Source organism: Stegodyphus dumicola, chromosome 1, assembly GCF_044657685.1.
Source record: "Stegodyphus dumicola isolate Sdum_Otavi_A_Nest chromosome 1, ASM4465768v1".
NCBI lineage: Eukaryota > Metazoa > Arthropoda > Arachnida > Araneae > Eresidae > Stegodyphus > Stegodyphus dumicola.
The window spans coordinates 54,187,376-54,200,846 of record NC_140768.1 but is presented as its reverse complement, the minus strand read 5'-3'; the positions used below and the strand labels follow the sequence as shown (position 1 = coordinate 54,200,846).

The 13,471-nt window shown below is 31.7% G+C and overlaps 1 protein-coding gene across 2 annotated transcripts in view; it reads left to right on the top strand.

Annotated features, from left to right (window-relative positions):
- Positions 1-13,471, top strand: part of LOC118187570 (uncharacterized) — a 34,255-nt gene that overhangs the window by 11,057 nt on the left and 9,727 nt on the right. The window contains exons 1-2 of one of the 2 annotated variants that reach the window (XM_035357819.2): positions 5,175-6,245; positions 11,543-11,611. In XM_035357819.2, coding sequence (XP_035213710.2) covers positions 5,250-6,245; positions 11,543-11,611 — 1,065 coding nt within the window. In that variant the 5' untranslated portion in view covers positions 5,175-5,249. Of the gene's footprint in view, positions 1-5,174; positions 6,246-11,542; positions 11,612-13,471 lie in introns of those variants that run through there. The other variant, XM_035357820.2, reaches the window with a different exon arrangement.

The following is a 13,471-nucleotide window of genomic DNA, read 5'->3' as shown; positions in this document are numbered from 1 at the left end:
TTTGGGGAGAAGTGTTTAAAAGACTATAGCAGGCTTTAGTTAAAATCTCGCTAACATAAGCCCACAGAAACACTCCAGGAGCTCGCTACGGATGTTGAAATGATGTATCATCTCGCCTTTTCAGATTTTCCATCAGACAAAAGGGATATCCTGTTCCTGTAGTACTTCATCGATGGCATTCGGGATACAGAGACAAAGAAAGCCCTGAGAATGAAAAATGTCAAAGATTTTAAAAACGCCGTATGACATCTGAGTCAGCCCAGCAAGCAACTCGCATGTGCAGGAGCGAGTGGATCAACTGATTGCTCGTCTATATTATTTATCCAAGCAAGTCAGTGCCCTGTTTATTGGAACTATTATGTCGCAACGATTTGTCTTAGTTGTAAGTATGCCTTCCTGTCCAGGGATTGTAGTGCCCGGGACTGGAGTACATGGGAAGGAGGAACATTACAAATCTTGTACAGAGATAATTTTTAGTGAAATTTTATATGACATTGTTGTATGTTTTTTTAATCTGGTGTAATATGAAAAGCTTGAGAAAAAGAATGCTCTGCCGGTAAAAGTTAAAATACATGGACAAGTCTATTTAACTTTGAGTAAATGTCTATCTCGCTAATCTGGCGACATTTAAGTCCCGTACCTGCATAACTGTAATGGGTATTGTAACTGAATACCTGTAATTGATACTCTATACAATTGTAAATGTATCCGGTCCTTACATGCCTTTCAGTAATTTCGAGAAGTATTAGAAATTTCTAGGAACACTATATGAGATCGGAGATAGCATCAGTTTCTCACTTGCTATTCAGAGACTTCGGAGTCAGTTCAGAGAGACCTCGGAGTATTAAGATATCCGTGAGAGCAGTATTTGTAAGCACTTGAAGAAAATTTTATAAATAGATTTCAAGATGTCTTCCAACTTTTCTCACGCCTACAAGCAGCAGAATTATCACTGCAGGAGAAGTTTACCATATTGTAAGCGTATTATGAAATGTTAAAATTAACTTTAAAAATGGATATCAAGAGCTGTGGCTTCAAAGAGAAATTCTAGCATTATTTCCGGCTTTATAGACTACCTCAAGAAAGTTTTTTTAATAGCATTACTACGTTATATTTAACCGAAAGGGGATTTAACATAGTCAGCAATTTACTATAACGGTGAAGAGAAACGGATTATCAATAACGAAACAGCGGCGTAGCTGGAAGGTGACATCTGTACCTGGGTGAAGCATCCAGAGGCATTTTCTTCCCTTGTGCATTGCATTTTCGCAAACTGGAGGAGGCACAATTTCAGTTCTTCAATTCAGAGAAATTCTTCAGTTGTTCCCGATCACTGAAAAGCCCTAGCAACGTCTCTATAATGAAACTCGGATGATTTAAGACTGCGAATCATAAATATGGTAGCAAATATTGAAATATTAATGTCATTACATTAAGCCTCCCTAACAATACTATATTAATTTTTTAACAATATAAATATGTTAATCAATGCATCAATATGCTATTATATTTTAATAAAGTAAATTTAAAAATGCGTCTTTGTTTTTAAATGTACCATATAGGATACTTTACTTAAGACAGTGCCTTCCAATCATTGTCTGTAAAAGTGGGTTTACATCATTGATTTCAAATAACGGAGTCAGTATTTTTTTCACGCGAAAAGTGAATATAGATTGCTTTTAAAAGGTGGCATAGGCTATAAACGGTTGGAAAACTATGATTTGTACCAGAGGTGAGCAATAGTGGCCCTCTAAGAGAATTCTGTAGCCTGCCAAAACAATCAGCAAAATGCTCCTTGAACCGAGATTTCCTTCCCGTGTGCGTATTTGCAGCTAGGATGTCCATATGAATACGCATGCTTAGTATAGATACGATGCGCAGTACTTTTCCGATTGATACGTTTAATTCCAATTTTTTTCTTTGCAAAAATAAACATCTAAATTTCTAACTTTAGTGAAACCCTGAATCTCCCGAAAGACATAAGATCAGTGATATTCGCGTTTAGTGAAGAATTTGTAAACAAATATTTCTTTAAGCAGTGTTTATTGTGCCATAAACGTATTTAAGGAATGCATTCTGAAACGACACCACGGAACAAAACATAGCGAATTTGTCTGCAAACCTTTCAAGACAGAACGCAAAGTAAAAGCTGTAGATAAAGAAAAGGATAAAAAAACAACATACAGGTACATTGGCAAAGCAATCAACACCAGAAGTAAGTTTCATGATAGCCTACAACCCTTTTAAATAAGCCTCTTTCGGATGTCCAATTTATTAAGTAGTGTATGGTAGAGTGTTAAAGCGTACTGTGTCCTTCAAATCTTTTCTTGAGGATGTGGAGGCAGAATATGAAGACGTAATTTACCTTCTTCTACAAAAACGCGGTGTGGTGTATTTAATTATGGCAAAGCACACTAGGGCTATCTGCCTAAGAGGAGGAATGCCTTCGTGGAGGACTTTCCAAGGAAAACCGGCTCGCATACACGTTACACATGGGGAAAATCACGAAAACACCCATGCAGCCAGCCCGTTTGCGGGATTCGAACCTCTGACCGAACTACCAGTGTTTAGCGACTTTACCGCTCGGCCGCTGGTGGGCCAAAACGCGGTGTGAGAAGTAGAGCTATGATATGGTAATTGCAGCTGATGTATTTGAAAAACTGAATGAATTGAAAGTGACGCTGCAGGGAAAGGTTTGCACATGGAATATGGAAGCATGTACAATGATTCAAAGTAAAACTAAATCTTCCAAGCCAATTTTGTCAGTTCCCTTTATTAGGAAAACAGAAGGTGCCTGAATGTGCTTCTGCTAAGATTAGGGATCATCTGCAGAGTTTGAACGACAATGTCACAAGAAGATTTCAGGACTTTAAGAAAACTGAGCCTAAATATTATACAGTTACTGCTAATATTGACACAGTACCTCAGAAGCAGAAGCTTAAAACTGACATATAAACAGATTACTCTGAGAAAGAAATGTTTAATGCCTTGACATTAACTGAAGCACAAAGATGTGAGATTTAAGATTAAGATTTTACAAATCTTTGTCTGCTGAAAAATTTCCATGTATGAAGGAATTTGCTGAGAATAGGTTCTCTATATCTCGGCCTACATATATTTTTGAGTAAAGCTTTTCTCATTTGAAAATCAACAAGATTAAATATAGATGTTCTTTGACAGATATTAAATTGCAGGCTGTGATGAGAATCTCAACAAGCAATATCACTCCGGATTTAAAAAAAGTTATTGAAAAGGGTCATGAGGTCATGAAAAGGGTGTCTCACTTAACAGAGTCTAAGATTAACTGTGCTTGCAGCTACGAATGATAAGAAATTAACACAACAAATAAATCGAATAAAATTGTCACCACTTTCTTTAGTTTATATTTATTGATTTTTACCGTACAATTTATATCTTTTCTGAATTGCAGAGTTTACTAACGAATGCAATCATTTCAAAGAGGTGCGGCTCTCCGCTAACCTTCGCTTGCACAAAGTGACCCCCAGCCAATGTAACTGTCTACCTCTGATCAAGACCAAATAAAAAGAAGCTGTGTAATTTTCAAAACCTTTGTAATTCGATATACTCGAGACCCGTCTAAGACTAAACCTGAGACTAGGCAAAAAGCCTTTCTGAGACTTAATTTACGAAACTGAAGCCTGAGCACAACGCATTTGGGATTAAAACCGGTCTGAGACAAAATCTGTAAATCTAAAGCCAGCACACATAATTTTTAATCGCTTTATATACTAAACTGATATTTCGATTTCTTATAATCAGTTGCTTTGTTATATGATTACAGAACATTATTTTGATTTTAGCTTAGTATTTTCATTTCCTGAAGCTTCGACAACGAGCAACGAAATAGATCTTAGTATTGGATATAAGATAAACGTTGCTGAAAATAACTAGTATTGATAATAAAATGCTATTAGTGAATGTAAAGGCAGTAAAAAAATTGAAATAATGTCATTGGACTCCAAAAATGCGTGCTTTGCAACTTCAAAATCGGAAAAAGATTTCTTTGAAGAATAAACAAAGTCTGTTGCAAACTTGTTTCCTTTTGTCACAGTTATTTGTGCGTGATCATTTTTAAAATTCTAAATTTATATTGCATGTCAAAGGCAGCTTTTTGTCACGCAACGGTTCCTGTGTTAAAGACAAGATCTGCTCAGTTTATAAGCTGTAATACCCTAGTTATGCGGCGTAGTCGATGACTTAGACCAGGCCTGGCCAAGTCAGTAAGAGCCGCACATTTGAATTCAGGAATGCTTGAGAGCCGTATCTAGATTTTCTAAAAGCCACAAGTTCATATTTATATCATTATAGAAGTAGTAGAGGAGGTTTTAAATAGAAAGAAATACCTGATAACTTTGTAAAAGAGTCTAAACTAATTAATTACTTCCTTTTGGACACTGAATAGTTTTAGTTTACCATATTTCATACATATACTATTTTATATGCATGAGCCGCACAAATTGCCTGCGAGAGCCGTATCAGGCTCGCGAGCCGCATTTTGGCCACCCCTGACTTAGACCGTAAAATTAGATGTTAGATTTCAAGCAAACTTTATTTGGAATTTGACTTGCTTTCTGTGTTAAATTTGCAAGTTGAGACAGAACTCTTTTACGTGTATAGTTGATTATTTTACTGAACTTTCGTTACAGTATTCTCTAACGGAATAGATTTTGTTTATCTTTGAATAAAGCTAGCTCTAAAGCAAAAGGATGTTCACATTTCTAGTGAACCCCAAGCTTCATTAGCCTTTAATAGTTCTTACTTCAGTAAAATATCAGGAATCGTGTTTTTTGGCATTTTTGATCAAACTCCTAATCTGTTCTTACATCTTTTATATCATTCTTACTTTCACAGCATATATAAAATTAAAATTGACTTGCTGCACAATTTTCATAAATTTATCATTTTCTGTTCCAGTTTAGAATTCAAGTAAAATATCCAATTTAAAACTTTGTATTATTATAATTATAAATTTTGAATTTAATTTTCTTCTATCAAGTAACTTTTTATTTACTTTTAAAATATTTCTTTTTATTGAATATTTAAAAATTTTTTGTCATGTTGCATTGCGAAATATTTGGCAAATAATTAATGCTTTGTTATATTCTCATTAATTATTTTAAAATACCACTAAATTTATCAACTACGGAAAAAGATTTTTTAGCCTAAGTAAATCGAAAACCTGTACTAAATATCAAGACTAAATCTACTTATTCATCTTGAACTCAAGTATGAAGGAAATCGAAAAGAATATGCAGAAAAACATAGCATTACATCGGCAGTTAATGAAAATTCTCAAGTTTGTTGGATATTTGCCGATTTCAAATTCATCAAGTCACGTATTCTCATCAGTATGGCTTTTGTGGTCTATAAGCGTCTTGTTATATTATATGTTCATGGCAACTATTCAGACGTGGTCTGCGTTTTATTTTCTTTGTTGCCACAGATATGCAGATACCGCCATGCTTTTGAGAATTGTTTATCCGAGTCTTATTGTATACCATGCTATTATTTACCAGATTATTTTGCTTCTCAATCTCAGAAGAATTAAAAATTTCACTGTTAAGATGAAATTAATTTCAACGGTAAAGCCAAACAAACGTAGTCGATGGATAGGTTATTTGAAATGTGGCCTTCTTGCAGCGTTCGGATGGGCAATACAGAGAATTTCTTATTTGAGTACATGTGCTATAGCTACTTATTACCGGCAAGCTCATGGGATTCCAGTGGAACCCTGTAGAGCTATTTACTTCATTACTAAAACTCCAGTGGTAACAACTCATATCTTAAAGCTAAAGTACACTCAACTCTGTCTACAAGTTATAGTTATGGGGATATCGGTGATGGGAATGTTGTTTACAGAATTATGGGCGGCCAATACTTTTTCTACGCTATCCACAAGCTTCGAAATCTTGCACCACCGTTTAATAAGCATTCTTAAAAGCAAAAATGAAAAAGTGAGAATGAAATTCGCATCATGGAAGTCAGATTACAACTTCACGTGCCGGATAGCGAAAGACGGGGACAGAGTGTTTTCGCCCATAGTATTGGTTCACGTGATAATGACTCCTATTTTACTCTGCTTAGCTGGATTTCAGCTTTTACAAAAGAATCAAGAGCCATTTATGGCCAGATATGAAAGTAAGGCCGTGTCATATTACCTGGTTATATTTTGCGTGTTCAGATTAGTGTTAATCTGCTTTTCAGGAGATAAACTGGGAACAGAAGTAAGTGCTTTTGCGATTTTGGATCTAAATCATTATTCTTGTTAATTTTCTTTAAATATATATATTAACACTTTACGACCTTAAAAATATGGCAAAAAATATAAAAATATGCATTTACGAACTTAAAAATATGTACACTTTCTCCAAAATATTGAAGAATTACAATTAAATTTTCTAAGAGCAGCTATGAATTATAATAGACCTGTAGAGCATAATTCATAGCTACTCTATTATGCATAATTCTAAGAGTAGCTATGGATTTATACTTCTTCAGAGTAATAAAATAAAATTTTAGTAGAGAAAAATGTCTCCAAATTAATACGTATTTCGCAATTGGTATTAGTATGGTGCTCTTATTTTATATTCAGGTAAAAATATTCGTAAGATGTGGAAGTTTTAGACACTTTTATAATGCAATTTAAAAGAAAACAATCCTTTGTTTGAAATCAGAATTTTTTCCTGATTGTAACCGCCAATTAATTTTATTGAGAATAAATTAAAATTATTAGAAGACGCAACATTCTTTACAAGAATGTAGAAGCTTTTTGAAGAAAAGCAGCACAGCGTTTCAAAAATTAAAAATAAGGGAACAAGGACGCTAAAATAAAAAATTCTTATTTTTTGTGCAATCTCTAAAATATTTTAGACTTATGTGTATTATGGAAGTTTTTACATAAATATATCATTTCATAGTGATAAAGCTAATAATTAGCTGGAAAAATGAAAAATAAAAACAGTTATATTTATATTTTTGCTCTTATATCCTTTGCTCATCAAATTTAATCAGAAATCTACAATATGTCATACATTCAGTCTAAATCAAATACCAAATAAAAAAATTTACCAATTAAAATATTAAAAGACTATATTATTAAAAGGTTGTATAGATTCTAGCTAAATTAAGTTAGGGGATATTACATATATCCCCTAACTGACAAAAATATAGTTTCTTTGTTGATAAAGTAACTTTATTTTTGTCACTTGTTTTGTTTGTTACTTTGTTGACAAAATAAAATTACTTTTTTCATATGAAGTTACTTTGTTGCCTAGATCTTTACTTGAACTGTGAAGTGACTATTCGCTAAGTTCAATTATAAAAGCGGACAAAGGGTGAAAACACAATTTTGTTCAACTCAAGAAAGGATTTATAATCGGCATTACTAGTGCTTACAAAACGCAGCCAAAACGTTTGGCTGAAACTCAAAATAGAAATATAAAATTGAAACTAAGCCTAACTTAAATAAGTAGCGGAAGCTGCACTGAGACGATTAACGCGAGCTGGCTCTTAATTCTACCACCAACGTAGAGAAACCGGCTATTAATATGCACGGCTGTAACTAGCAAGTTTAAATATCAGCGAAACAATGTGGCTAAAAGGCAGAACACGTTGTATCTGAAGTAACTCACACACAAGCTTAAATTGTATCTTTCCACACTACTTTGCATAACGCGCGAAACTGAACTATCATTCTGGCAGAAAATGGAGATGATAGAAAATAAAAAAGGTGAATAACTGAACAAAACTGGTTAATTTAAAACTAAATAAATCCTTATAATTTAGCCAAGAAGTTCTGTGGTTGGACAACAGCAAAAGACCTTGTGTTACATGGCTTTGAACCAGAACGTAGACAGGATTTCGAGGATATACTAAAACAACCTTCTAAATATTGTTATTGTATTGCCATGCATTCCTCCAATCATCATAAAAAAATCTGATTTTATATTACGCCCAAAGGGGCGTTTTTTAACGTTTATTTATTAACTAATCACGTTCTTCTCATTTAAACCATAAAATTCAATTCAACAGCAATATCACAAAATATTTAAAAGAGCATATCTTTAGAATTTCCAATACATAGTCTTGCGAGCTGGAAATAAAATATTTTTTCCCGTACAGTGTTGCCATAGTTCGCTTTGAAATCATTGAGTTTCTTAACCAAAAACTCATTAATGCTTTACAAAATATGAAATAGCTAATATAACAAACACTAAATTCCAAATTTTGGCTTCCAGATGCCCATATTTGGGTGGAGATGTACTTTATTCAAAATTTGATGGCTTGTTTTATCAAGAAAAGAAACGAACAATTAAAATCTTTTTCATTTTTTCCCTCCCTCCTCCGAAAGAAAATTCTTGTCTAATTGCTAAATAAATCTCTTCCACTAGTGCTTATTTAGATTAGAATAAACTGTGAATAAGTTAATAAAAATAACTAACTTCTTTTACCTTTCTCTAATTCTGATGTTTGTTGTGATTAAATCTTTCTTATTATCATGACACGGATTCTATAAAAATCAGATCTAAATTTTCTATGCATCCCTTGCAGAATAAAAATACTCCTACTAAAATTACACATGAGTAAATTTGGAAGAAAAATTCCATGCTTTTAATCTAAAAGTTCTTGGAAATATTCAAGAACAAATTTATTGGTTTAATCTCCTTTTCTATGTTTTAATGACCGAAGTAATTTCAAAATCTTACGAAGAAATTTAAGGCATATCTGCAAAACAGTTTTTTTCGTTTTGGCAAATTAAGATTTCATATTAAATTAAGCAACCACCATTTTTAAATTTGTAACAGACCTTTTAAAAATACTTGTTGAAACTTTCTCATCAAAATTTGCAAGTAAAATATTTTAAATACCTAGCATAATTTTTTTATATCATAATTGTGCATTTTTAAATTAATTTATTATACAGTAGAAAACTAAATTCAATATAATTAAGCATTGTAATTTCGTAAGTAATTAGAGAAGCTCTTGAGATATTGATCTGAGTATATATAGATTTGATGTTCCTTGTCAAGATGGCGACATTTCAGAAAATTTTAGAAAGGTAATTTTGTAGAGACATTTTTTTCGAAATATTCCAGTATTTTTGTTTTTCATCTGATCTGCGACTAAATTACATAACTGCATTCATCAAAATATTGTTGATAACATATTTCCGATTTCTCATGCAAAGTAACCTCTATACCGAGTGCACTAATGAGTGCTCATTAAGCAAGTTTGCAATTCTACCTTAACTTTTGGACTTTGACATAATTATAAATTTTCGGCAGGTGATCCTATAGTTGCTTTTTAAAATGTATTCTACCATATTCATTGCTGTTGCCATAAGGGTTTTACTGTTGCGTTGGTATATTTTATCTATATTCTGTTGCTATTGTATTGCTTTACAAACTATTAGATGTTACAACCAAATAAGTGGTTCGAACCTGTAATAATGATAATTTAAATATTGTGAATGTCTTTTGCTGTAACATTATATGTTCAAATCTTCCTTCTTATTCAAGCCTGTCTTTTATCCAATTAACATGTTTATTCCGATCGGCCAACATATAATAATGCAATACTACTTTCGCCATTTTTTTATTACATAGAACGTATTGAAGGTTTTTGGAGCCACCAGTTATTGAAATTATGTAGAAATGTAATGATGTGAAACTACTTTAAAAATGCGGTACGTCGGAATGTACAGAAATGATCTGAAGCTAATAAAACGCAATCTAAAAAAGCGCATGCGATGAAAACAAAATTATAATTTTGAGCATATATATATACTTTTTTCAACAAAGTTTATTTTATTTCTTCTTTTGTTACGCTCTCTCTACCAAACACAGAATAATGCAGAATGCATTTTCTATTGAAACAACACTTTTTCCAACAACATCCATTATTCAGTTAATATGCGTGACAGTTAGGATAAAATAGTATAAAGAAAAACATCATTTTTATAAGGTTCCTCTATTGAAGCTGAATTTATTAACCTAAATAAATAATGTTTGTTTATTCTTGTACTTTAAGTATTATTTGCTTTCGAGTTCAAAATCTTCATCGAACATATTTCCGTACTATAATATCATTAGCTAATACTTTGAAACATATTTTCTGTTGAATATCCTTACTTTTGTTTATTCTTTGCACACATAAACAAAATAGTTTTAGTATAAAATATTACAACCTGAAATTTTCTACGAAAATATTTACCATTTCTGAATAATAAACTGCAGTTTTAGGAAGAAAAAAAAAAGAATTGTTGAAAAGTAGCTAACAGTATTTATTCATTGATTCAACTCCTAGACCAATAGAATATTCAGCTTTTATTAAACCTTTTTCAGTCGCGACCCCTTTTATCACTGAGATTTTTTCGCGACTCTTAGGACCCCATAATATTCACAAAAATTTTGTGGGACCCCATAAGTATTGCACGAATTCGACACACGCGTGAGTGAAACTGTCAATTTTTTCACACTTGTACTCTAATATACTATTGCAGTTTTAGGTCATTAATTTTAATTTCTAACTTTAAGACGTAGAACAATGTGAAAATTCGAAATAAGTAACAGACGAATTGACAGCGTCACGTGCAAAGCAAGGAGAATGAACGTTTATATTATAAAAAGAATGCGTTGAAACCTTTTCGTCTTTTTCATTGTCTGTATTGTCTTATCTATTTTCAGATACATTGTGTAAAAATATTTGGTAATTATAAAATTATTATCATAAATTAAACAAATATCAAAAATGCTAAAATTTTTGGCGGCCCACAGTTTAAGAAACCCTGTAATATATGATATGATGATGCAGCTGGTTAATAACTGAACATTTTCTGATTATATATATATATATATATATAATTTAAAGTAAAGTAGAAAGAAAACTAACGATAAAAGACCTATGTGGTCAAAAATGTTGCGCATTGTGCTGCAAAATTAAGGAACTTAGAAGATAAATTTTAGTATGCACGCTAAAAAGTTGCTAAAAAACTGTGGCTCTGCGAAAACTTCAACATAAGCAAATTTAGTTGCAATGAATTGTGTAAAAAGAGAAATATACAACATTTGAATATTTGCAAGTAAAAATTAACAAAAATAGTAAGCTATATGTTAAACTAATTAAGTATATTTAAAACATAGTAAAAGTACTAATCAATTGATCGAGGTAAAAATAAAAATAAAATAAAAATAAGAAAAGCGGTAAATATATATATATATATTATTACCAGTTAGCTTTACATTTTCTTTTTCAATTATATATATATATATATATATATATATATGTAGAATGATTTTGCCTTTTATAAATGTATATGATAATTTAAACATCCTATTTGTTATAAAATAATTCACACAATGCGCGGAAATTATTATAGAAAACATGTGGTTCTTATTAGACTGTTGTATAATAATTTATATGAGAATAATTCTAAGTATGTTAAGTATTGATTCTTACTTAGGTTTAAGTGGAACATCAAATATATAAATTATTTATTACGAATGGTCAATTTTCCATCTAGGCTATTAGTCTGGTGTCTAAAGTTTGCCAAGCGCAAGTTTATGGGCTGCCACATAATACGCAGTTTCAAGTAAGTGTTTTGATACTGTAATAATTGTAATAATGACTATATAAATTTTGAAAAATGTTTTCTGTGAAAACTTTTATCAGATGAGTATATATTTTGCAACAACCTCTATTGGAAAAATCTAAATTATGGTATAAGAGCAAAAGTAATCTATTCATTTTACTGAAGTACAGGCATTTTTAAAAGTAATTTTAAGCTTTCTTTATTGCTTCACAAGCTCTTTTAAGTATCGTACACGTATTTCGGGCAGATAAAGCAGTTACTGAAAAAACAAATAACAAAAATAAAAAATAGAAAAAGGATTACATCAGGCTATTCCGGTAATTAAATTTTAAGCAAAATGTTATTCCGAAATTACAAAATCAAAACTAATACCAAAAGTAATTTTTTCGGAAAATCGAGAAACATTTCCACTCCTAAGGAAAAATACGTTGTATATATATATATATTATATCTGTTTAGCGAAATCAATTTCCTATTTTAATTTTATTTCCAGTTTCAGAGACGTAATTCACATATATTCAAGTATGGAAATATAGTAACCAGATAAATGAATTCAGGAAAGTAAAAATTCAGTTGAGAGTGCCATGATGATACGGCATAGGAAGTTCTTTACAAAGGATCCATTTCATAGAGGAACAGAACTTGAGCTTTTTTGTTCTTACAACCTAACGAATGCTTAAAGAACGTAAAAGTTCATGGTGAAACAAAAGTGAAAATATTTTGATTGCCTTAAAACATCATGGTATAGATTGCAAAAAGGTGACAAGAGTTTATATTAATTTAAGGAGTGTTATTTAATCAGTAAAATGATAACTAAAATAATTTATTTAAACTTTTGAGAAATAAAACTTTCGAAGTAATAAGAATTTGACTAATTTGTCGTCTGAACATGTGTTCCTTGAATTTCAATAAAATTTTTATTAACTTGTTTGTAAAAGTCGAAATTTGAGCTATTCCTCCAAGCGTTTTTAAAGGAAAGTGTGTGTTTTTCTATAAAATGTTTCCTCCAAATGTTTTTCTATAAAATGGAAAATGTTAGACAAATAGCTGCAGTTTTCTGTTTTGTTAGCATTCTAAATTCGAATGGTAACGATGGCCGTAAAGCCACTTCTTTTAATAGCATTTATATTAATATTTTATTTATATTTTGAGCATTCCCATTTTATGCAGATTTAATGCCTATAAAATTTGATTTTGGCTTTATTTCACCTGGCTGCTATACATGTTACACTTTGGGGGAAAAGCACGAAAGCATCCATGTAGCCAGCCCCTTTGCCAAGACTCGAACCCCAGACAGAACTATCAGTGTGTTGGCTCTGATACTCGTCAGGAAAGAGGCGATACTGATCTTTAACGAAGCAGATATTCGAGGACTGAATGGAAGTTATAGTTGCAGCAAAGGTGTCTCTGTTTTAAATATTAGATGACTAAATTGGCTTCACTTCTAGAAATAGTTTACTCTTCAAATGACAGTTATGTATTAAAATTCCTTTAAGCAAATATATTTATTTTTAAAATTGCAAGGTTTCTCTTATTTTGCATAACAAATTTATTTTAAGTTTGATACCTTTACTGAACTTCTCAACTTCCCCTCACATTTTCTCGCCAGGATGTTTTGCTGTTACGCTATTAAGCCTCTTGCCCATTCCATGTTATCATCATGCCTGTTAGGTTTTTGTGATATTAAATTATTCCTGTTAGGCGTAATTTAACGTGCTAATCGAGCACTACTTTATTTTAGATTTTGACTTGAATTAATCTACATTTCAGTTTCACGATTTCGAGATAACCAAGGTGTAATAATGAGTTTGAGGTGACATTTGCCAAAAGAATTGCGTTATAGAGCCATAGGCTTGCAGA